The sequence below is a fragment of the Chelonia mydas genome, chromosome 9 (assembly GCF_015237465.2).
Source record: "Chelonia mydas isolate rCheMyd1 chromosome 9, rCheMyd1.pri.v2, whole genome shotgun sequence".
Classification (NCBI taxonomy): domain Eukaryota; kingdom Metazoa; phylum Chordata; order Testudines; family Cheloniidae; genus Chelonia; species Chelonia mydas.
Genome location: NC_057855.1, coordinates 96,176,779 through 96,203,329, shown reverse-complemented (window position 1 = coordinate 96,203,329; position 26,551 = coordinate 96,176,779). Strand labels below are relative to the sequence as shown.

The 26,551-nt window shown below is 42.4% G+C and overlaps 1 protein-coding gene and 2 long non-coding RNA genes across 3 annotated transcripts in view; 2 read left to right on the top strand and 1 right to left on the bottom strand.

Moving 5' to 3' along the window:
- The window catches only part of LOC122461609, a 46,224-nt gene that overhangs the window by 15,233 nt on the left and 4,440 nt on the right, over positions 1 to 26,551 (bottom strand). The gene's annotated exons all lie outside the window — the stretch shown is intronic.
- On the top strand, positions 14,232 to 20,600 carry BRS3 (bombesin receptor subtype 3). Its single transcript, XM_007068659.4, has 3 exons — positions 14,232 to 15,004; positions 17,872 to 18,223; positions 18,883 to 20,600. Exons 1-3 carry the CDS (start codon positions 14,571 to 14,573, stop codon positions 19,276 to 19,278), a joined length of 1,182 nt encoding a protein of 393 aa, XP_007068721.1. The 5' UTR covers positions 14,232 to 14,570; the 3' UTR covers positions 19,279 to 20,600.
- LOC122461610 lies at positions 20,795 to 26,289 on the top strand. The gene is made up of 2 exons (XR_006283618.1): positions 20,795 to 25,194; positions 26,023 to 26,289. It is a non-coding gene; the product is annotated as an uncharacterized LOC122461610 (long non-coding RNA).

The following is a 26,551-nucleotide window of genomic DNA, read 5'->3' as shown; positions in this document are numbered from 1 at the left end:
GGCCAGAGATTGAATGTACATGGAGAGTAAATGCTTTTGTCAGAGACAGAGCATAGTTATAGCACAGGACTGGCAGTCAGAGTTCTGGGTTCTATTCTCAGCTCCATCTCTGTCTTTCTGTGTAATCTTGGCAGAATCACTTAACTGCTCTGAGACTGTGTTTGCTCCTCTTTCAAATGTGGATAACAATATTTCTCATCTCTTGGGGTGCTGTGAAACAATTATTAATCTTCCTGATTGTCTTTGCAGTTCAGGATAACAAAAGAATTCTGTTTCTAGGACTGTCAATTTAATGCTATTCACCACTGAAAAATAAAAGGATGCAAAACTGTCTTCACACCTTTCATTTTAATCATTTCTAGTTTTACTATTGGCCCATCTCTCTCGAGTGTTCATAGTCTCCATCAATAGGGCACAAAACATATTCTGAGCCATCAAAATGGGTGACCAGTGTTAACGAAGCTCTAACAATCATTTTCTTGGCACTGCATGATTCTGAGCAGCATCTGGTCACTAGTAATTATTCAAGGCAACCTTTTTATGAGAGAAATACATTTAATTAGTGTTGGAAATGTTACAGTATCCAGTGCTTAGAGCTCCATTCTAAATCACATGTGTTGTAAAAAGGGCACATGGGCCTGAGCAGACTTTTTGCGAGTGAGATACAAGACCTCACGGTAACATCAGATCAGAAATGAGCCTTTAGATTTGGAAGTAAACACAATTCTACTTTCAAATAGTAAAAGGTTTATCAGCGTCTCTAGAGGTAGAAATAACACCATCCCACTACTTCTGTGTTTCAAGAGGTAGGTTGGAAGGCCAGCTCTGATGAGCTGTCAGAATCATTGCTTAGCAATGCAGCACCGAGAATGATAGTTTATTGGTTAAAGCCTGAGAGAATGGCTTCCAAACTTGCTAGAAGATGTAAACCCAGAGTGTCTAGTAGAGGAGCTGGTGGAATTTAATTTTCTTTGTGATATTTGACAGGTGGTGAAAGGCATTTACCAGTCATTAGCTTGAAACTCCTACTGTTCTCCACCACTGATACATCACATCCTCCCAGTCTTCTTGACAGCTTCTAAGAATCCCTGAATCCTAGTTTCAATATACGAATGGTCAGAATCTGTTTTCATATTGGTTTATTAAAGGGATTTCTTTGGTGTCACTTCTCTGCAGAGAGGAAAATGAGAATAAGAAATCTCTTAATTTCTGTTAGCAGATGAATGCTCTGAAAATGAAATAACTCATTTGGAGTAATTCTTGTGGGCATCTTTAAAGCTTTAATTATGCATTTAATTTGGATCCAGGAGCTTTCTATTATATGCTAAATACTCTCTGATGCTTAAAAGCATTCAGTATTGTATATTAAGATTGAACTATATTATGCAACAGATAATTATCCTATACAGTATTTTGATTTTTAACCTGCAAGTAGGTTTCCCTTAATGATTTGCCTTTCATTTAGCAAATAACAGTCTTCTAATATCTAAAGAGAGACTGAACATCTAGGAATATCCCAGACATCTAACTGTAAACATTATTGAATCTTCAGTGGATATCAAAGGATAATTTACACAATATGTAATGATTTAACAATCATGCAGTAATGCATGTGTCTATTGCACAGGTTGTTAATATGCCTTAAATACGTTGGGCTAGAATGTGACTTGGACTACATGCCCATGCAGAGGAGTGAGAAACACCCATACACTACAGTGTGAGCTACATGGAACTTGGGCCTGAATGCTGAGGAGTAAGCAGATGCTGGACGCCCATTCAGTCTCCTTTGAGGAAGGTGGGTGGGAACAGGTGAGGAATTGGTGGAGTCTTGGCGCCATCTCTCCTAGTGCCCTGCTCTGTGTACTTAAGCTGGCTTGGCAGTGTTGTAATTTTGTGCTGATCCAGATCTGTGCGAATGACACAAAATTGAGAGGTATTGCCAATACTTAGGTGGACCAGAATATCATAAAAGAGGGTCTGGATAACCTTGAAAACTGGAGTAATAGAAATGGGATGAAATTTAATAGTGCAAAGTGCATGGTCATGCACTTAGGGACTAACAACAAGAATTTTTGCTATAAGCTGGGGACTTAGTTGGAAGCAACAGAGGAGAAGAAAGACTTGGGTGTACTGGCTGATCACAGGATGACTATGAGCTGCCAATGTGATATGGCTGTGAAAAAAGTTACTGCAATCCTGGGATCAACCCCATCTCCACCACCATGGGGCTCTTGGTGGTGGAGATGGGGTTGCCACCAAGGATGGCATCTAGCTCCTTATTGAAGTGGCAGGTCTTTGGCACAGCACCAGAGCGAAGGTTTGCCTCCCTTGCATTCTGGTATGCCTGCCTCAGCTCCTTTTTCTTCGCATGTCACTGATGCATGACCTGTTCGTAGCCCTTTTCCAACAAGCCAGAAGAAGTCTGACATAGATATCAAAGTTCCTATGGCTGGAGTAGAGCTGGGACTGCGCAGCCTCCTCTCCCCACAATACCAGCAGATCCAACAACTCAGGTGTGCTCCAAGCCAGAGAGAGTTTGCTGTGTGCCAGGGTCAGCTGGGAAGATGCGACGTGAACGTTCAACACAGAGCAAACAGGAAGTGGAATTTCAAAAATTCCCGGGCCTTTAAAAGAGGAGGGGCGAATGTCTGTGTACATGGGTGCAGGACAGCAGAGTCTGAACTGCTGACAAGAGCAGTCAGGATGGGAATTGTGGGACACCTCCTGGAGGCCATCTGAGCGACATAACCAAGCACGGGGTCTACACTAACACTTTGTCGATATAAATTTGCCACAAAAAGCTCTACGCATCTTGTCGAGGTGGGTTTATTTTGTTGGCAGAAGGAGCATTGCAGTGTGTACACCATCACTGTTTTGTCGACGAAACCTGACTTTTGTCAACAAAACTGTGTAGCGGAGACAAGACCTAAGACACAGCTAAGTATTTCTAGGCACAGACAATACAATTACTACCTAGCAAGCTGAGTTAAAATAATCCTAAAGAACACAGGGTGGTTACACCAAATGGCACTTCCCTGTCTAAAAATTCTCTATACCTGCCAGTTTAGTTGTGAATCTTTTTCATGTATTTCAGATAAACAACAATCAACCCTGCCTGTCCAATAAAATGATAAAAATAAAATACAAATATACTGCACAGAATAATTACACATTAGACAAGTTAGTCCTTTAATAGGAATTATGACCTTGATTGTTCTCTTCATGCTTGGTTTGCTACAGTGCAAATGGCTCCGGTAGGTATTTTTCCTAAGTGGGTATTACTGCACAGTTCATAGAAATTACTTAAAAGACAGCACGCATTCTGCATTAAAGCAGAACATTTTCATTCAGAGAAACAATTAAATGAAGCACTCTGAAGTGGTTTATTTCTATGATCTTGGAGCAGGTGAGTTTAAAAGGAACATTCATTTTCTGTAAAATACTATACTTTAAGAATGAAAGTCAGAATTACCCAAAGTGATTTTCTCTTAACATCTCAGGATACAGTTTAAAAATACCCTGCTCTTGCTGCTTACTGTTTAGGGTAACGATGTCATTCCCCTCTTCCTTTTCCCATTTGGATTTTCACAAAGGAAATCCATCGGAATCTCCTTTAATTTTTTAGGTTTCAGAGTAACAGCCGTGTTAGTCTGTATTTGCAAAAAGAAAAGGAGGACTTGTGGCACCTTAGAGACTAACCAATTTATTTGAGCATGAGCTTTCGTGAGCTACAGCTCACTTCATCGGATGCATACTGTGGAAATAGCAGAAGACATTATATACACAGACACCATGAAACAATACCTCCTCCCACCCCACTCTCCTGCATGTAATAGCTTATCTAAAGTGATCATCAAGTTGGGCCATTTCCAGCACAAATCCAGGTTTTCTCACCCTCCGCCCTCCCACAAACAAACTCACTCTCTTGCTGGTAATAGCCCACTGTCTTCACAATGCGTATGATAATCAAACTACTACATGCTACAAGGGGCCACAGCAATGGTTCCCTCAACCCACCCAGAAATATTGTTAATCTATCCAACTATACTCTCAGCCCAGCAGAAGCAGCTGTCCTATCTCGGGGCCTCTCCTTCTGCCCCTCCACCCCCACGAACATGATACAGTTCTGTGGTGCCCTAGAATCCTATTTTCGACGTCTCCGACTCAAGGAATATTTCCAAAATACCTCTGAACAACATACTAATCCACAGAGGCCTCCCGACCAACATTACAAAAAGAAGGATTCTAGGTGGACTCCTCCTGAAGGTCGAAACAGCAGACTGGACTTCTACATAGAGTGCTTCCGCCGACGTGCACGGGCTGAAATTGTGGAAAAGCAGCATCACTTGCCCCATAACCTCAGCCGTGCGGAACACAATGCCATCCACAGCCTCAGAAACAACTCTGACATCATAATCAAAAAGGCTGACAAAGGAGGTGCTGTTGTCATCATGAATAGGTCGGAATATGAACAAGAGGCTGCTCGGCAGCTCTCCAACACCACTTTCTACAAGCCATTACCCTATGATCCCACTGAGAGTTACCAAAAGCAACTACAGCATTTGCTCAAGAAACTTCCTGAAAAAGCACAAGATCAAATCCGCACAGACACACCCCTGGAACCCCGACCTGGGATATTCTATCTACTACCCAAGATCCATAAACCTGGAAATCCTGGGCGCCCCATCATCTCAGGCATTGGCACCCTGACAGCAGGATTGTCTGGCTATGTAGACTCCCTCCTCAGGCCCTACGTTACCAACACTCCCAGCTACCTTCGAGATACCACTGACTTCCTGAGGAAACTACAATCCATCGGTGATCTTCCTGATAACACCATCCTGGCCACAATGGATGTAGAAGCCCTCTACACCAACATTCCACACAAAGATGGACTACAAGCCGTCAAGAACACTATCCCCGATAATGTCACGGCTAACCTGGTGGCTGAACTTTGTGACTTTGTCCTTACCCATAACTATTTTACATTTGGGGACAATGTATACCTTCAGATCAGCGGCACTGCTATGGGTACCCGCATGGCCCCACAGTATGCCAACATTTTTATGGCTGATTTAGAACAACGCTTCCTCAGCTCTCGTCCCCTAACGCCCCTACTCTACTTGCGCTATATTGATGACATCTTCATCATCTGGACACATGGAAAAGAAGCCCTTGAGGAATTCCACCATGATTTCAACAATTTCCATCCCACCATCAACCTCAGCCTGGTCCAGTCCACACAAGAGATCCACTTCCTGGACACTACAGTGCTAATAAACAATGGTCACATAAACACCACCCTATACCGGAAACCTACTGACCGCTATTCCTACCTACATGCCTCCAGCTTTCACCCTGACCACACCACACGATCCATCGTCTACAGCCAAGCTCTGCGATACAACCGCATTTGCTCCAATCCCTCAGACAGAGACAAACACCTACAAGATCTCTATCAAGCATTCTTACAACTACAATACCCACCTGCGGAAGTGAAGAAACAGATTGATAGAGCCAGAAGAGTTCCCAGAAGTCACCTACTACAGGACAGGCCTAACAAAGAAAATAACAGAACGCCACTAGCTGTCACCTTCAGCCCCCAACTAAAACCCCTCCAACGCATTATTAAGGATCTACAACCTATCCTGAAGGATGACCCAACACTCTCACAAATCTTGGGAGACAGGCCAGTCCTTGCCTACAGACAACCCCCCAACCTGAAGCGAATACTCACCAACAACCACATACCACACAACAGAACCACTAACCCAGGAACCTATCCTTGCAACAAAGCCCGTTGCCAACTGTGCCCACATATCTATTCAGGGGACACCATCACAGGGCCTAATAACATCAGCCACACTATCAGAGGCTCGTTCACCTGCACATCCACCAATGTGATATATGCCATCATGTGCCAGCAATGCCCCTCTGCCATGTACATTGGTCAAACTGGACAGTCTCTACGTAAAAGAATAAATGGACACAAATCAGATGTCAAGAATTATAACATTCATAAACCAGTCGGAGAACACTTCAATCTCTCTGGTCACGCAATCAGAGACATGAAGGTCGCTATCTTACAACAAAAAAACTTCAAATCCAGAGTCCAGCGAGAAACTGCTGAATTGGAATTCATTTGCAAATTGGATACTATTAATTTAGGCTTAAATAGAGACTGGGAGTGGCTAAGTCATTATGCAAGGTAGCCTATTTCCCCTTGTTTTTTCCTCCCCCCCCCCAGACGTTCTGGTTAAACTTGGATTTATGCTGGAAGTGGCCCACCTTGATTGCCATGCACAGTGTGGGGAGAGTGATCAGTTTGGATGAGCTATTGCCAGCAGGAGAGTGAGTTTGTGTGTGTGGGGGGGGGGGGGTGAGAAAACCTGGATTTGTGCTGGAAATGGCCCACCTTGATTATCATGCACATTGTAGGGGGAGTGGTCACTTCGGATGAGCTATTACCAGCAGGAGAGTGAGTTTGTGTGAGTATGGGGGTGGGGGAGTGAGAAAACCTGGATTTGTGCTGGAAATGGCCCACTTTGATTTTCATGCAGGTTGTAAGGAGAGTGGTCACTTTGGATAGGCTATTACCAGCAGGAGAGTGAGTTTGTGTGTGTGGTTTTTGGACGGGGGTGAGGGGGTGAGAGAACCTGGATTTCTGCAGGAAATGGCCCACCTTGATTATCAAACGCATTGTGAAGACAGTGGTCATTTTGGATGGGCTATTACCAGCGAGAGAGTGAGTTTGTTTGTGGGAGGGCGGAGGGTGAGAAAACCTGGATTTGTGCTGGAAATGGCCCAACTTGATGATCACTTTAGATAAGCTATTACCAGCAGGAGAGTGGGGTGGGAGGAGGTATTGTTTCATGGTGTCTGTGTATATAATGTCTTCTGCGATTTCCACAGTATGCATCCGATGAAGTGAGCTGTAGCTCACGAAAGCTCATGCTCAAATAAATTGGTTAGTCTCTAAGGTGCCACAAGTCCTCCTTTTCTTTTTAATTTTTTAAAATCTGTTTTGCTTAAATTCAGACTGGAAAACAAACTATTCTCCTTGAAGCTGAATATCTACCATATGAGGTCTGATTGGTAGAGATCCATAATCATGAACAGTATGCACATTTTGTGGCTTTTCACATATTTTGCTGGATTCCCTAAAATCCAGGGGAGTTTAGTTTTTTCAAAGTGAAATTTCCATCTACTAGAACTTTGGCTGTGAAAATATTCTCTGCTCTATAAATCAGTGCCTGGATGCCTTGTAAATCTGCAGCCAGGATCTTTTCCAATTCAAACAATACCTCCATCAGAAATGCAAACAGCTTCCAATCCTCCCTGGGAACAATCAGTTGTATTGCAGAAGGAGAGTAATCCATTCCAGTGAGATTAGTGTAACCACATTTTGCCAATTCAACAAGTAAAACACCATTTCCAGTTCCAATGTCAAGCACAGAGCTGTCCAGAGGGATCTTTTGTTTTTCCATCCATCTGATTAAACGAATCATGCTTTCTTCTTCAAACCAAATTTCCCCAGCATCTCCACTCTCCTGAAAAATCTGTAGTTCACTTTCATATGCAGCATCCCAGTGCTCTTTGGTCCCCAGGGCCAAGGGGCCGAAGTCGGGCCCCAGCCCCGGGGAGTGAGGGGCAGGCAAGCCTCTCCTCGACAGCTCTCACTGAGGATGTACGAAGCTGGTAAATATCTAAACTGTGTATAGAAAGAGCAGACCTAAGCAGAAAAACTACTGCTCGAATTTGGCATACTCATGTAAACTGGGGTGGAAAGCTGTACTCTGCAACTACCATACATTAGAGATAAATAAGAGCAAGCTAAATGTGTCCCCATATTCCCAAGTAACATCGGCTTTTAAATTGTAAATATTATGGAATTGCCCTGATCCAAAACTCTGCATCAGAACCACTCCCCCCTCACCAAATTGTGACAGCTGGATTCAGATCCAGAGTCCAGATCCTTGGCTTTGGCTGAGGAGCACACAGTACAATTTGGGAGTGTGTGAAAAGAGGTCTTTATACCCTCCTTGTGCTCCCTCTTCCGGCATTGCTTTAATTTGTGCCAGCTGTTAGCAGTCCCAAGGGGTCAATATGGCAGCTGAGGACTGCCAGAGTGCAGGGAAACCCATCATATACCTCCTTTTCACTGAACATGCCCCCTATGCTAGCTGCTGGAAGAGGTGGTAGTTTAGGAGTCTCCATGCCACCAGAGGATCCCTTACGCTGAAATGATCTTCCCAGGGTCACCTCCATCTGCTTAGGTTCAACATCCTCCAATAATGCGATGTCGAGTGGTCAAACTGCAGAGGAAAATCTGGGCCTTAGGGTACGTCTACAGTACAAAATTATTTCGAAATTATTCTATTCGAATTTTTGGAAGCGATTTTATACATTCGGTCTTGTGTGTCCCCACTAAAGCGCTTGAATTCGGCGGGGTGCGTCCACAGTACCGAGGCTAGCATCAAATGTAGGAGTGGTGCACTGTGGGAAGCTATCCCACAGTTCCCGCAGTCCCCGCCGCCCACTGGAATATTGGGTTAAGCTCCCAGTGCATGATGGGGCAAAAACATTCTCGCAGGTGTTTTTGGGTGTGTGTTGTCAGTCGCTCGTCCCTCCGTGAAAGCTATGGCAGACACTGTTTCGCGCCTTTTTGGCGTGCAGACGCCATACTGCTTTCAGCAGATGGTGCAGTACGGTGCGCCGCTTCTCTCCTGGTACTATGAATCCACCTCACATTTCCTCTCGTCTTTCTATGTAATCTCTGTAAGTTTCTACTCTCTCTCTTCCTCATCGACCGCTTCCGCTGCCAACTCTGCTCAGCCATCGTGAACTGAGCAGCACAGCTTCCGCTGCAAACTGTGCTCTCCCACTCTTGCTGCGCTACCGAGCTTCTCCATGTTGTCTGTCCTGGGCTCCCACCTCCGTGAAAGCTACAAAAGACAACCATTTCCCTTTGGCTATCGTGAACCAAACAGCACTTCTTCCGCTGCCACTCTGCTCTCCTACGTTTCACGCCCTTTTTCCAGGATTACCCGTGCAGGCGCCATTGTTATGGAGCCCGCTCAGATCTCGGCTGCAGTTTTGACCATTGTAAATACCTCATGCATTATCCAGCAGTATGTGCAGTACCTGCAAAACTGGGCAAGGAAGTGACAACAGCGCGATTACTATACTGATGAGGACATGGACACAGACGTTCCTAGAAGCATGGCATGTGGCAATTGGGAGATCATGGTGGCGCTGGGCCAGGTTCATACCATGGAATGCTGATTCTGCGCCCGGGAAACAAGCACAGACTGGTGGGACTGCTTAGTGTTGCAGGTGTGGGATGATTCCCAGTGGCTGCAAAACTTTCGTATGCGTAGGGCCACTTTCATTGAACTTTGTGACCTGCTGTCCCCTGCCCTGAAGTGCAAAGACACCAAAATGAGAGCAGCCCTCACAGTTGAGAAGTGAGTGGCCATAGCCCTGTGGAAGCTTGCAACGCCTGACAGCTTCTGGTCAGTCGGGAATCAGTTTGGAGTGGGCAAATCTACTGTGGGGGCTGCTGTGCTGCAAGTGGCCAACGCAATCATTGACCAGCTGCTATCAAGGGTAGCGACTTTGGGAAATGTGCAGACCATTGTGGATGGCTTTAATGCACTGGGATTCCCTAGCTGCGGTGGGGCGATAGACGGAATGCATATCCCTATCTTGGCCGGGGCGGCCAGTACGTAAATGCAAGGGATACTTTTCCATGGTGCTGCAAGCACTGGTGGATCACAAGGGACGTTCCATCGACATCAACGTGGGATGACCGGGAAAGGTGCCTGACGCTTGCATCTTCAGGAACTCTGGTCTGTTTGAACAGCTGCAGCAAGGGACTTACTTCCCAGACCAGAAAATTACTGTTGGGGATGTTGAAATGCCTATAGTTATCCTCTGGGACCCAGCCTACCCCTTAATGCCAGGGCTCATGAAGCCGTACACAGGCACCTTGGAGAGTAGTAAGGAGCAGTTCAACTATAGGCTGCGCAATTGCAGAATGGTGGTAGCATGTGCTTTTGGACATTTGAAAGCGCGCTGGCGCAGTTTACTGACTCGGTTAGATCTCAGCACAACCAATATTCCAATTGTAATTGCTGCTTGTTGTATGCTTCACAAGATCTGTGAGAGTAAGGGGGAAACATTTATGGTGGGGTTTGGAGGTTGAGGCAACTCGCCTGGTGGCCAATTTCGCACAGCCAGACAACAGGATGATTAGAAGAGAACAGCAGGGCACGCTGCGCATCAGAGAAGCTTTGAAAGCCAGTTTCATGACTGGCCAGGATACGGTGTGACAGTTGTGTCTGTTTCTCTTGAAGTTACTTGCCCCCTATATATATATGAAAGGAAATAACGTCACAATTGTTTAAAAACCTTTATTATTTGTTGCACAACACACTGAGAGAAATCAGAAGGTAGACAGGGGGGGAGTGGGGCGGGAATTGGCTTAGGGGGGTGGAGGAGAAGAGAAGGACAAGTCCAGAAACCAAATTAAAATTTTGGATATGCCAGCTTTCTGCTGCTTGTGCAGTCCTCTGGGGTTGAGTGTGTGGGTCCCTGTAGCCTCCCTCCGCCCCGTGTTCTTGGGTGACGAGGCTATGGAACTTGGGAAGGAGGGAGGGCAGTTATACAGGGGCTGCAGCAGCAGTCTGTGGTCTTGCTGCCTTTCCCGCATTAGATCCACCATACAGCGGAGCATGTCAGTTCGCTCCCCCATGAGCTTGACCATAGCATCCTGCCTGCTCTCATTGCACACGTCCCTCCTCTCTTCGTGTTCATTTAACGCTTTACAGGACTCCACAATTGTTTGCCTCCACACATTCAGCTGGGCCCTATCAGGAGGAGAAAAAGGGAGAAAAGGATACATTTTAGAGAACAAAGGGGACACACTTTCTCAGTGAAACAGGCAATTCATAGTACACAGTACACGTTCTTTCTGTACAAGGTCGCATTTTGCCTCTTATACTGAAGTGCCTGCCACTCTGGTGTGAGTAAGCCATCACACACAGCTGGGCAACAGAATTAAACTTGCAGGCAGCCATGGTAAGCTCTAGAGGCACGCGGGGTTCTGCTTCTTCCACATTCATTTCAATGCTTTCAAACTGCCGGTTCCCCTTTCCCATAGCAAGCAATGCCTGGTGGGTTTGCCATATAAAAGGAGGGCCTGCAGGCTCTCTAGGATGATCGCTTCATACATCACCCCCCACCCCCCGCACCCACCACGTGGCTCCAATGAGGCTCTGAGCAGGGATGAGCCCTTTAAACTAAAAACGAACAGCCCAGCACAGCTGGGTTTCCCCCCACCGCGTGGCTCTGATCAAGCTCTCACTCACCAGAAGTGCCTTCTCCAGGGTCATGGTCCGGGAGCCCACCTTGGGAGTGTGGGGAGGCTGTTGGCTCCAGCGTTAAGACTAGTTCCTGGCTAGGGGGGGAAACGGATTCCCCACTTGCTGCCTGTGCACTGTCCTCCTCCTCTTCGTCCTCCAACAACTCATCCTCCTCGCTCCGTGCAACTCCCCCCTTGTAGGTGTCTACGGACAGTGGTGGGGTAGTGGTGGCGTCATCCCCCATAAATGCACGCAGCTCATGGTAGAAGTGGCATGTATGGGGCTGTGACCCAGAGCACCCATTTGCCTCCCTGGCTTTTTTGTATGCTTGCCTGAGCTCCTTGATTTTTGTACGACACTGTGTCCCTGGAGTAGCCTCTTTATGTCATGGCCCTGGAGACTTTAGCGTACGTATTTGCGTTTCTTTTTTTGGAATGTAGTTCTGCCATAACAGATTCGTCTCCCCAACATGTGATGAGATCCAGTACCTCCTGTTCAGACCATGCTGGAGTTTGTCTGCGAATCCGGGACTCTTGTGACGGTGGACTCTGCATGGTCACCTGTGATGGTAGACTGTGCTGATGGTGACCAAACAGGAAATGAAATTCAAAAATTGCCGGGACTTTTACTGCCTACCTGGCTAGTGGATCAGAGTTGAGAGTGTTGTCCAGAGCGGTCACAAGGGAGCATTCTGGGATAGCTCCCGGAGGCCAATAACATCGAATTGCGTCCACAGTACCTGTAACTCGGAACTTCGATCTCGATTTTAGCGCTACTCCACTTGCCGAGGTGGAGTACAGAAATCGGATTAAAGAGCCCTTTAAATAGAAAAAAACGGTTTGGTCATCTGGACGGAATCAGTTTTATTTCGAATTAACTCGGCTAATTCCAAAATAACCGCGTACTGTAGACCAGGCCTCAGATTTTATTTTGTCTGCTCCAATCTCTCTAGTGGGTCTGAATATCGTGAGATTTTGGGGAAGTTCACGTCTGGATTTATACCTTAACGCTGCATCATGGACCAATCTTGAATATAATCCCTATGTGAATTACAAGTTTATCTCAGCTAAATCCCAGTTTTAGGTACACACATCTGGTTTCATTCTCTGTGCTATTCTATGAGATGTTCAACAGTTTGTGGACTGTATTTGTCCCCCAGTGAATAAAAATAATGAAAGCAATTAGTTCCTAGTGTTTGGAGATACATACTCCTCCTTTACAGGGAATCTAAACATTTTACATAACTATGTGACATTAAGCTGTCACAATGTGCTACAGTTGCAGCACTCCATATTAAGCATAATGTGCACAACTATGCCGGTGTGGGTGGACAATATAATCAGGCCATCTTCAATGGCACCTAAATTTGTGAGCAGCCTACACACTGTACCCATACAATGGGACTCATGAGGGATGATTGTGATAAGAACTTATTTACTAAAAAGAACCCAATAAAGGGTCCTAATTTGAATTTTTGACTTACATACTTTTTATGTATCCAGGACCTGTTTTTCTATACAGACTCAACCTGTGTGTATCCTGCATGCCCCTCTGATCTTTGAATGTCAAATATGGCATAGTGGTGAGTGCAGATATTTTGGCTCTCACACAGAAAAATCAGGAGTTTCCTGTATGGTTTTAGGATCTGATTTTATTACTTTACATGGAACAAGCTCAATTTATGATAATTGGATTTTGTACTGAGATCCAGCAAATCCCCTCTATCAAAAATTCATATTGTATATAGATTAGTGGAGAGAAATAGACAGTGATTCAAAATATGGATGCTGTAAGGCTGTGAATGAAGGAAAATGTCCTATTGCCTAACAGCTAAATAAGGGAATGTGGAGAAAAAAACTCCAGATACAGATCTTTGCCCTTAATCATCCCTCCCTTTCCCAAGCTGAGGAAAAAGAGAGTTTTGCCTGCTTATATTAAGGATATATTTGACCCAGTGGGTCCAATTCCCAATATCTTGGGGATGCAAGTCAATGGGGTCATCTCAGAGCAGAATTTGGTCCATAAATAAAATTTGACTGTTAATTGCCTAATCCGGGATACTAAGAACCATAGCACCAATAACTTTGAAGTAGTGTAACATAAAGAAAGCTAATAAGTTACTGTTCTATCAAATGATCTGTGTTATCAGTTCTACCATCTACATGCTCAACAGTTTGTAGATTGTATTTGTTAACCAGTGAATTAAAAATAATTAAAGAAATTAGTTACTAATATTTGGAGATACAGACTCCTCCTGTATAGGGAATCAAAACATTTTCCATAACTATCTGGCTAAAAATCTGTGTTATCAGTCCTACCAGTCATATCTGACAGGTATATGGGTGATCACAAAATAACAGGCCTCAATTCTACAACCCCTTATATATCTGCTTAACTTTAACCATGAGTCATTCTAATGAAGTCAATGCGATTGCTCAGGTCAGTAAAATTAAGCACGTGTATAAGCATTAGCAGCAACGGAGCCATAGTTTGCTGCCCTAAATTGTCTCTTGGCAGCCCACTGGATTACTGTGCTATACCTGAATTTGTCCACATTTCTGTAGGGCACTGATCTAAACAATAGTAAAAATCAACACAGCTTCATAACTCTGTATCTTTTCCTACAGATGTTCGTTATCTGTGTTTCAATATATTTTTATCCAATATTAACACATGCTGCGGAGCACTATGTTGATTAGAAGACTTTACACTTACCTATAATCTTTTGAAAACTGGAAAGGTTTCCTATATAAGTAGTACAGGGTACATTTCTTTTGTGAAATATTTTAACAAAGCCTTAAGGAATATTTACTAGGTAATATGCAAAAATAGCTGTTTTAATAATAATAAAAAAGCATCTATTCACAAGTACCTCAATGAGAAAAAAAAATGACTGCAGAACATACCTTTAAGAACCCCTTTTCCTCTCTTTTCCTCCTCCCTCCCCACCTTCAGTGGCTGAAAAGCCAATCAAAGAATTCTCCACCTCCCACACAGTTCAGTACTGGATCTGGGTGCATTATCACAATCATATTTTGGGACTTTCAAGTGGTGAAAGAAATTAGTTAACGCACTAAGGAATCTTAATTTCAAACATAATTCTATACCTTTTAAATGGTCTTTCTTGCCGACATGCTACAGGTTGAGAATTAAACATTTCTCATCAATTTCAACTCAGCCTGGATAGAAGACACAATTAAAGAGATGTCTCTAGCACACTGGCATTCAGCTAATCAGACTTCACACGCATCGGTCAATATTACAGAACAACTGAGATCTATCACTGACAACGATATTGTAGATCAAGGATGGACTGAAGACTCCTTTCCAGGATTAGAAATACTGTGCACAATTTATGTTACATATGCTGTAATCATTTCAGTGGGTGTCCTCGGAAATGCTATACTCATCAAAGTCTTTTTCAAGATTAAATCAATGCAGACGGTTCCAAACATTTTCATAACCAGCTTGGCTTTTGGAGACCTGCTTCTTTTGTTAACCTGTGTGCCAGTAGATGCAACACGCTATATTGTGGATACGTGGCTCTTTGGAAGAATTGGCTGCAAGCTGTTATCTTTTATCCAGCTAACTTCAGTTGGAGTATCAGTGTTCACTTTAACTGTTCTCAGTGCTGACAGGTAGGTCTGTAGCAATTTGGTTTGTCAGGAAGTACTTGTGCATTAAGACAGAAATGAATAAAAATGGAAGAAGCTATCAGTTTGCATTAATTTGTAAAACTTAGTCCTTGGATAAATAAATATGATGTTAAATGTTCTCATTAAAAGCTAGATGATTTTTTCCAGTAATCAGTAAAAATTAACTCCAATTTGTTTAAGTTAAGAGATTAATATTCTCTGAAAGTGTAAAAGAATTCTTTTTAATGAAGTGAATTTTAAAATAATTTTAAAAAATAAATCTGACCTTTTATTAGTTTTAAGTGATGTAAGAAAGACATTTTTCCCTCTACTGAATCAAGAAAGATAAAAGGCTTACAGCAGGGAAAAGATAGTTTGTATATTGGTGCTACCTAGTGGTGTACAGAAGTAGTCAATGAGGATGAACAACACATCCTCATGTGAAAATGACTAAGGACAATGGGAATCCTTCCATTCACTTCAACGGGCTTTGGATCAGGCCTTAAAACTCTAACTAAATTGACTGCCACTTAGAGGTAAAATATAAACAAAATTGTTAGTTCAAATTACTTTTAAGACTCTTTAAAATGTGAAGGCTATTGCAATACAATAATAATTTTAAGCATGGCAAGTGCTCACTATGATTGAGATGCAAGATAGCACTATTTCAATATTTTAATTGCTATTGTACTTCTAGTTACTGCAGCTTTTTCAGTGACATTTTACTTCATAGGACCTCAAATTAAACTCAGACTAATCTGAATACATTATTATTAGAGCACATAAGTGTTTCCATCTGACGGACTTCACAAGTGATTCAGAATAATCCATTTTCACCAAGAAGCATTTACAATCTGCTTCATTTATGGCTGAATAACAACAAATAGAAGGCAGAAGTGTAATGAGTATGAATTATCAAAGACTACAAACAGTCAAAATGAACTCTCAAGGTTAAAGGAAGGAAAATGTTTTCAAATACCAGTAACTAGAAAAACTAGTTAATAGCAACTAGGTCAGGTATATAGAATGAAAAAAAAATCACTCCAAGTCGGTATTAGGACAATGGGCAATTGCTTCTGAATTCAATTCTTACTGGTTGCCATCGTATAATTGCCTTGAACAATATTTTAATCCAGTAATTATACGGTTAAAATTACTCTGAAAGTTCAGAACATGCGTTAATTATAACACCATGAGCTACTGTGTTCTGATTGGCTATGAGGGCCTGGGGTCAGTAAAAGGTTATTACTAATGTTCTAGTCTGCAGTAGTGTGTCTAACTTTGCCCAGAGGAGAAACAGAGGGTCAGATCCTCACTTGGTGTAAATTGGTACAACTCCACTGAAGGCTCTGCCTTCCCTGCATACTGATCTGTGCCCTGTTTCACTGTATTCTCTTTCATGGCCGTCTCCTGCCCTCTTCCATGGATCTCCCCAATCTGCCTAACCCAGGGCTCATCCATTCTGAGAGCAGGGAGTGGTTCCATCCGCTCCCCAGTTCCCTATGCCCAGTCCCTCCCTCCCTGGTCTCTTGCCTTCCTCTCTATGTCCCCTCTCCACATTCTCCTGTCCCCACACGTTTACCCAAGTCCACACATTCCCCCCCACATTTGGCTCAGCCTACTTGTTACAGCAGTACAGCCAGGAATCAATAGCAGGTCAGTTTATAAGTGTCTATATATTATTTTAAATCTTGCTCTGTATACATGTGTAAACTGTCCTGTATGAGTGTGACCTGGCGTGTGATCACAGGAACACAGTGGGAAACAGATATTACACTGATTTTCCACTGAATGCATCCGATGAAGTGAGCTGTAGCTCACGAAAGCTTATGTTCAAATAAATTTGTTAGTCTCTAAGGTGCCACAAGTACTCCTTTTCTTTTTGCGAATACAGACTAACACGGCTGCTACTCTGAAACCAGATATTACACTATATCCTATCATTTTAAGTTCTATGCACTTCTGCACAGATTGTTTTGCATAAGGAATCAGTGCCAAAGTTTTCTTTTGCCTGGTCCAAAAACATGAACAAACCAGCAGCAACCAAGGAATGGCTTGAAAATGGCAGGAAAATAAACATCCCTGAACTTAAAAAGCCCCTTGCGAGCAGACTAGCCCATCTGGAGTAGCAAAATGGTCAGTTTCCAGTTCTCCCCTCATTCCAAGTCTGAGAACTTCTTGGTCCTTCTCCTAGGCTGAACTAGACTGGAAGGAGCACTTCATCTTCCCTTCAGGTGCCTTCCTCTGCCTTTTGTTGCTATGTCTACCTCAACAAAACTTTAAACCTTTTCATGCTTACCTTTAATGTAGGGCATATGCAACTCCATACAAGGTCTTCATATTACATATCTTTGTAAATTCCTCATTTACCTCCCCTTGTGCACCCATAATACAGAATATACAACTCCACCCCCAGTCCCCCCAAATATTAACTTTCACACAAAACCCCTCCAAACACTAGATGGCACCTCTCCTCAGCATAATTTACAAAGCAAACTGAATTTGGAGTTTGCAGACCAGTCTATTTTGGAGATACTGTATGATCATTCTGGGAGAGGAAAGTTTCAAGACAATTAAAGTCAATAGGATATAAGTACATGCTTAAAGTTCATCCTTGAGCTTCTGCCTTCCTTATGGAGAGACTAGCATCACTTCAAAACACAGAAGAACAAATGCATAATTATGTATATATCTAGCATTTTAAAAACTAAAACGGACCAAATTCACCCCTTTAAATTCCCAAGACAATTATGTCAACCTCAGTGGAGATATATCAGGCATGAAGTTGTCCCCACAAATTTAAATTATTGGTGCTCAAGACTGATGTTACTGCATTTTTTCTAACACTATGATGTTGGTTGTGTTTCTAGGTACAGAGCTATTGTTAAGCCCTTGGAACTGCAAACATCAGATGCAGTTCTGAAGACCTGCTGTAAAGCTGGCTGTGTTTGGATTGTCTCCATGATATTAGCAATCCCAGAAGCTGTATTTTCGGATTTATATTCATTCAGCAATCCTGAAAAAAATGTATCTTTTGAAGCATGTGCCCCTTATCCTGTATCTGAGAAGATACTGCAAGAAGCTCACTCTCTAGTTTGCTTTTTGGTGTTCTATATTATACCGCTAGCTGTCATTTCTGTCTATTATTTTCTTATTGCCAAAACATTGTACAAAAGTACATTCAACATGCCAGCTGAAGAACATGGTCATGCCCGTAAACAGGTAAGGAAGGATCACAAACTAGGGTGCCCAGCTTATAGAAGTCTAAGCATACTGGCTGAAATCTTAATTTAATTTGAGTGCGAACGTTTTACATATACAGTATACACAACAGACAAGTAACAAGCCTAGGTAAAGTGCAGCCTGTATATGCAGGCAGCAATAGCCCTGATTCAGCAAGGCATTTAAGCATGTGCTTAAATACTATTGATTTAATTTTAAGTATGTGCTTAAATGCTTTGCTGAATAGCGATGGATTATGCTTTGCTGAATTAGGGCCACACTGCATTTAGGAGCTATGGCACCTTTCACTAAATTCTGAACACTGAGGGACGGGCCTGCATTAGAATGCATTAGCTAACGTGTTAACATCACATCCTTAAATCCTTGTCTAGATGAGGCCTCAGTGGGTTCTATCAGACCAAAGGGTGGGAGAGGGAGTTTCATAGTCAGATGCTCCCAAGTGAAAACACCCTGTCCAAAGCCACAAAAATGTGTGGGTGAAAATGAAAATGCTTTAGTTTCTGCTTTGTTTCCATGCTGCCTTTCAAAACTTATCGTATGTAGACTGATTTTTATTAAGGGTCTCAGAGCCCTCCAGGGAGTAGCATAATACATAAATATGTATTATTAATACTAGATATGCAATTATTTTTTCCTAGATTGAATCCCGAAAGAGAGTGGCAAAAACAGTGCTGGTGCTAGTTGGTTTGTTTGCCCTCTGCTGGCTGCCTAACCACATTCTCTATTTGTACCGATCTTTCACCTACCACTCTTCTGTAGATGCCTCTGCCTTTCATCTTATAGTCACTATTTTCTCCCGGGCTTTGGCCTTCAGCAATTCCTGTGTCAACCCCTTTGCTCTTTATTGGCTGAGTAAAAGTTTCCGGCAACATTTTAAAAAGCAAATCTTGTGTTGCAAGGCAAGGCTTCCTACACGGCCTCCCAGCAACACACCTACCAGAGCTTTGTCAGCCACAGGCAGCACAAATGGCTCAGAAATCAGTGTTACTTTGCTAACAGATTATAGTGTCACAAAAGAAGAGGAGAGTGTTTAGTTCTTCGATCATGGAGAAGAACCAACATCATGCATTTCCCAAGATTCTAGTGCACCAGGACCCTGCTAGGAGCTGCAAGTAAACAAAAGAATGCATCCTTTATACAGTCTGTGAAAGCATCTTCAGCAGGACGTCTTAACATCTTCAATTATACAATGGAGAAATCACACCAGTATGTGTGGGGAAAAGAAGAAACACAACTGATGTAAGCTCAGTCAAGAGGATAGTGCCTGTTCCCCGGGAATGCTATGCATCCTTTCCATATGCCTGAGGTTTCTGCACCAAGCTGACAAAGTTAAGCTCAGTTAAACAAAGTTAAACTCATTTGAGCTGCAGGACTATTTTTGTACTGGCTCTGTGTTCAGAGAATTAGATTGCTGTTATACTCTTGGCCACAGAGTAGTGACAATGAGCGCTGCCTTTTGTTGAGTACTTATGTTGTCTTTGATGTTTTTTAAAATGGAAGCAGCTCTCCACAGAATGACAAACCAGAGAGGTTTCTTATTTTGTCACTTTCCTTGCACCAAATATTAATGCTCAAAACTTTGGAGTGAAAGTTTAGGGGGAGGTTATTATTTTTCATAAACTGAAATTAAACCATGCTGAAAGTTGTAGCACGATGCTGAGACAGCACTAAGCCGTGGTCCACACTACAAACGAATGTCAGTATAACTGCGTTACTCAGGGGAGTGGAAAATCCACCCCCCTAAGTGACGCAGTTATACCAACCTAGCTCCAAGTATAGACAGTGCTATGTCAGCATGAGGGCTTCTCCTGTTGACATAGCTACTGCCTCTCAGGAAGGCTGAGTACCTATGCTAACTGCAGAAACTCTCCCATCGGCATAGGTAGCACTGTCACTACCGTGCTACAGTGGCACAGCTGCAGCACTGTAAGTGTAAACAAGCCCTAAGAATCAGAAGCTTTAGATCCTATTCCATAGTCTGCCACTCACTTGCTGTGTGACTCTGGAAAGTTGCTTACTGTATGGCCTGATTTTAAGAGGTCTGAGCTTCTACGCTCCTAATTAAGTCAGTGGGAGCAGCAGGCACTCACATCTGTTAAATGGGGATAATCATACTTACCCACCTTTGCAAAGTACTTTGAGATCTATAGATAAAAAAGTCCTATAAAAGGACTAAGTGTTATTATTTAGCATTATATTGATCAAGGGAGGAAAAAATCAATCAACCCTATCAACTCAATAGTCAGAAAGAGCTAGAATAAGTGCTGGAAGTTAATTTACTTTATAGCAGTGGTTTTCAAACTTTTTTTCTGGCAACCCAGTTGAAGAAAATTGTTGATGCCCCTGACTCAACGGAGCTGGGAATGAGGGGTTTAGAGTGTGGGAGGGGCTCAGGGCTGGGGCAGAGGGTTGCGGTGCGGGATGAGGTCAGGGCTCTTGACTGGGAGTGCAGGCTCTGGGGTGGGGCCAGGGATGACAGGTTTGGGTGCAGGAAGGGGGTCCAGGTTTGGGGGGGGCTCAGGGCTGGGGCAGGGGATTGGGGCACAGGGTTCGGGGGCAGGCTTACCTTGGGTGGCTCCCGGTCAGCGACACAGTGGGGGTTCTAAGGCAGGCTTCCTGTCTCTCCTGGCACTGCGGCCGTGCTGCGCTGCGGAACGGGCCAGCAGCAGGTCCGGCTCCTAGGCGGAGGCACGCAAGCAGCTCCGTGTGGCTCTCACCCATAGGCACTGCCCCCCACCAGCTCCCATTGGCCAGGAACCGGCCAATGGGAGTGTGGAGCTGGTGCTTGGGGTGGAGACAGCGCATGGAGCCCTACGGCCCCCTGGGCCTAGGAGCCGGACCTGCTGCTGGCTGCTTCCGGGGCACAGCACGGTGTCAGAAAAGGTAGGGACTTGCCTGCCTTAGTCAGGCAGCACCACCACCGAGACTTTCAATGGCCCGGTCGGCAGTGCTGACCAGAGCCACTGTGACCCAGTGCCTTACATTCCATGACCCAGTACTGGGTCTCGACTCACAGTTTGAATACCACTGCTTTACAGTAAGTGTTAGATTTTTGTTTTCCAGGTTATTAGAATAAGTTTCTTTCATAATGGAAGGTCCCCTTGCTCTCAAGTCAGTTGACCTTCTAGATGAGAGACATACATGCCAGACAATAATGGCTGTAGACAAGCAGACTGTATAGCACTGAAAAGTTCAATATGACTATTGGCATGGGTCAGCTTCCCTGTCAGGGAATGCTGGGAAGCCAGCCTTCCTGGCTCCAAGAGTTACAAAAGTCCTGGAAGACAGACATTTTATGAAACTTCTGAGACCTGAACTAGAATTTTGCTTTACAGGAGATGAGTCAGGAAATCCCAATGGACCGTCCATTGTCCAAACTGAGGAAACAGAATTTCCATCTGAATAAAGAAGCTGGGGAGGAACTTATAGAAGAGAGACTATAGTGTAGGTGTTAGTTTGACAAAATTTGGTATGGGCAGGGTGGAGAAGTCCTATATTTTATTTCCTAATTAGAAGGGAAATTAACTGTTGAAGATGCAACACGTTTGAGCGGCAATTACTTGTAGTGCCCCTAGCAATAGTGACTGGTATGTAGCAAAATGGAACACTGAATAAGGGGAACATAAAAGTGCCTTCAAGTCATGTTTACCCTCCCTCGCTAGTCCTGCACCAAGCACAGCTTGGCTGGAGCAAAGAATCAGGCCCCATGTACCTTGAACAGCATTTAGATGCCTCCCTTCCCTTTGCCTCTAATAGGGCTATGGGATAGGCCTACAATTGATAAATAAACCACACAAATATGAACAAACTTTTAGCTTCATGGAGTTGAACATGGGGAACTTTAAACAAAAGAAAGCATTCTTTCCTCACCTAGAGTTTGCGTTTAAATTCTTAAATACTTTCATACCCCCATTTCTGAAGGGCCTCTGGAAAGTGAATCTGCCATGTGTTTCCAAACTTTAGACACTTTCTCTGCTGACGGCTAAACTTTAAAGTACGTAATCTTTGGGTATTCCTCATAACAGCCCCTAGAAATGTCAGCTTCTAAGATTCACTATTTTTCTTGTTTTACATTGGTTACTTTTTGCCTTCTTTCAGAGTAGGAGCCGTGTTAGTCTGTATCCGCAAAAAGAAAAGGAGTACTTGCATGCATCCGATGAAGTGAGCTTTAGCTCACGAAAGTTAACATCAAATAAATTTGTTAGTCTCTAAGGTGCCACAAGTACTCCTTTTTTTTTTGCCTTCTGTATCTATTGTTCTAAATGAGCTAACTTGTTGCTATTGTATGCTTTTATAAATGTATGTTTCCACTGTACATTGTACATTTGACAGTTAGGAATCAACTATATTGCAGGCCATGACAGGACCTAACCATTCCATCTATCAGTGAATGGGATGTAGGCAGTTGTGCATAGTGCTTGAAGCAGGAGTTAGGCCTACTGGTTAGAGCAGGAGTCAATAGCCAGGGTCAGAACCATAGGCTGAGGCCAGATGCCAGAGCCAAAGGCCAAAGCCAAAGTCAGAAATTGGTGCCAAATGTCAGAACCAGGTTACCTGGAGGCAAGGCAGGAGCAGGATTGGGTCTGAGGCACGTGCTATCATAGCGATGGGCAAATGCTCTGAGCAGCCGCCAAATCGCTGGGCTTAAGAGCTGGTCTGTGGACTCTTCCCAATAATCAGGCAGTCTACTACAGGCCAGCTGCACTCATTAGGTTGCCCAGAGACTGGCTCTGCTGCAGGCCCAGATTCTTGACACCATCATGTAACACACTATATGGTTTTATCGTTCTACCTTTTTTCAACAATAGTTATATTTGCACTCTCATGATACATCACTCTGATACAATGTATTGGTTAACATTTACTTTATCTGAACAATCTGATGTTACTACTCGGTCTATCCGCCTAACAATCCATATGTAATGAATAATATCTCTCTAGGCTACCAACATTAGACATAGGGAAAAGGGGTTAAGGCTTCCTTGGCAATCTTTTCGTAATGTTTCTTTCTAGAAAACAGATTATGAGTGAAATTCAGCCCTGCGTAATGCGGATCTAAATCTATTCAAATTAAGGTTGTGATGCCCACTTACACCAGCACTGAATGTGATTTAGAAAAGAACTGTAACATGATGGAGTCTGGATTTATAATGCAAATTCATATTGAGATAGAGAATATGCAAAATATGTAAAAACAAAAAATAATTGAAAACTAGGGGCTCAATCTTGCAAAGCCTTACTTGAGTAAGTGCTACTAATGTAACATGAAGGCTTGCAGGATGGCACCATATATTATTTTATGAATGAGATATATCCCCAGGTTGCTTTCTTTTGCATGTATGTAACATATAATTTAATCTAATGATGTTTTAATTTGCTTGGGCACATTTTGTGCACATTCAATAGCCTCGTTAACTATAAAGGCCCCAATTCAGCATAGGACTTATTAGGATTTAAGAAAGTGCTTAGATGCTTTGCTAAATCAGGGCCAAAGGATTTCTTCAGGCTGAAAAGTATTATTCAGCTGAACTTAAAACATTCTATCCTCCAGTAAAATAATTCCAGTGCCTCTTCACTTATCAAGGGGTTGCTTAGTTAAACGACCCTTGGCTCCAAATCCTGACTTTCAGTTTTGTGGAACTTGCTTGTTGCATTTGCATTATTTAGTAATTTTGACATAATATTTTAAAAATATATTTATATGTTTAAACCAAAAAGTTTTTTAAAATGACAGTCATTACAATATTACTGCTTTTTAGGTGTTGTAAAAATTACCCGCTTGAATGAGTAAAAGTGTAGACATTGTTAAAAGAATTGTTGCTAACATGAATATTATCAGTATTTCAATTTGTGCTTATCATAATGTAAGATACTGGCTTAGGACTGAAATCACCTTTCAATCAGAAAAGCAAACCAAATCATATCAAAGCATGCATATATTGTAAGAAGCTGAATCTCTGGCAAATAGAAATGCTAAAGTTATTTCATAAAAATCACCAATCTTTAATTCTTTTTCTTTTACGCTTCTCAGAAAAGAGTCTTATTTTATTGTAAGTAGTTTAACATGGGCTGCCTGCTGACAGTAATGTATTTCTGCTAAGCATATTACAACTAAAGAATAAACTAAAGTTGCACACAGCTAAAGTGTTTGTACATTTCAATCAGTGGTACTTATTCAAAAGAATACAGGCTCGATGCAATGGATGATTTTTGGCTCTGCAGCAGATGCTCTATTCAGCAGAAAGGTAAACTATTTCATGGAAGTCATTTTCTTTGTCAATATGGACAGTATTGGCCTGAATTTTTAACATACTGGGCTGATCCTGTCATTTTTATGCAACTTAGACTGCCATTGAATGTAATTGGAATCTTATGTGCATAAGGACTACAAGATCAGCCCTAGTGTAAGGCACAACCAAGCGTAACCTCTCTGCAAACTCAAGAATGGCCATTTAGATTTGCCCAAAGGCATTTTCCTTTAAAATATATTCTGAATTCTCTGTCTGATTACTAAAGGGTGAAATCCTGTGGCCCCATTGAAGTAAATGGCAAAATTCCCATTCACTTCACTGGAGCCAGAATTTCACACTGTATTTTTACTAACTGTCACATTCAGAGCACTAATAATCAACTCTTAAGAGCTGGGAACCCCCTTTTATCAATGAATGGAGTCACAGCCAGCCACCAAATAATCATGGTGCAACATCTTAACATTGTTTTGTAGTATTTGCCTCATGATGCTGGTTTGATCTCATCACACCTCATCACACATTGATGCAAAGCATTGATGCAAACGTTGTAAGATATGTGGCTCTCTGAAACTCCCTTCAATAAAACATAAAAATCTCCTCTCTCTCTTCACTGCACCTTTGGCTGCTGTCAGCTAACCAGGAGATTGAAATGCAAAAGTTAGCACACAAAGACATCTGATCTCTTCTGGGGAGCTTTAGGTAAATAAACTAATCAATGTATTATACTATATATTTCACATTTAACACACGTATGTGTATGTATACTTGAATGTGTGGTGTTTTGTAAAAGTTTTATCTGAATGAGTTTGGGATGGCTGAAGTACTTACGAATCAATTGTATAGGTCATCCAAAAATCAAACCTTATATCACAATATATTCTCATGCATATTGTTTAATAGCACAGATTTTAAAGAGAAATTATTTTAGAGAGTTTTAAAAACAATTTATTGATACTATTCTAATATGTTTCTGCTTGTAAAATGAAACACCATTAGTACAATAAATCCAACAGCAGTCTATGAGAAGGAAAATGTATTTATAACAGATTTCTGAAACCTCTAAAATAGCTTTTCTATATATAATAATGTAGCAATTTGCAATCTGCTATCTCATGAGCAAGCAAAAGTACTGTGTTCCATTGTAAACTATCCTTGATGATTCAAGATATTGGATTTTAAACTCATCATTGCTCTAAAACTTAATACTGTGTGTTCTGTATCTTAGGCCAGGACAGGGGAAATCCATGTTTGGGGAAAGAAAAAAACATTTTTAAGTGGTATCTCTTTGAATTTGCTGTGCGGTTGGAAGTGGTAGTAGTAATCTTAGTTGAGACAGATTGGGCTGCTTACACTGTCAGCCAATTTATCACATGGTTCTGCAGTTTATCATCACTGGACATTATTACCACATATGGTAAGCCAGTGGATGTTTTACAGCTGTAACATATATGATACAGATAATGTCCTGCATTCAATAATTACTTACTAATAAATTACAAATTGTTTCATTTTATTCAACTCTTTTAGAATATAGCTGAGAACAGACAACTGCATGGAAATTAATCAGACGAAATACAAAAAGGAACGTCACAATTTTCTGAAGCAGCATGTGACAGCTGAAAAACCAGTTGTGTTTTGGCTTTCATCTCCTTGAAAAGCATGCTACACATCATACAATGTTGTAATCCTAACAGCAAAATACTGTAATACATATCAGTCAGGTGGTCAATGCTAGGCTGTATTTAATTTTTTAAAACAGAATAGTCATATATGATTAAAAATGGGGACAAACATGTATATGTTTCTTACGTATACCTCCAATATGTTGGCAGGTTGCAATTTCAGCAGAAAATATGCTCTTTGTTTTGTCCAATTAAAAACAGCTAGGAAGCCTGTGCTGGCCAGCCAGAAGGAGTGCAAGATAAACTAATAAAATAAATGAATAGAAGTTTGCTCCGAGTCATAAATGAAGAGGAATTTAAAATTTCACATTTAATAATCATAAAAAATGTACTGTTAGGTCTAGAGACTGAAGTCCTTTAATTATTCATTGACC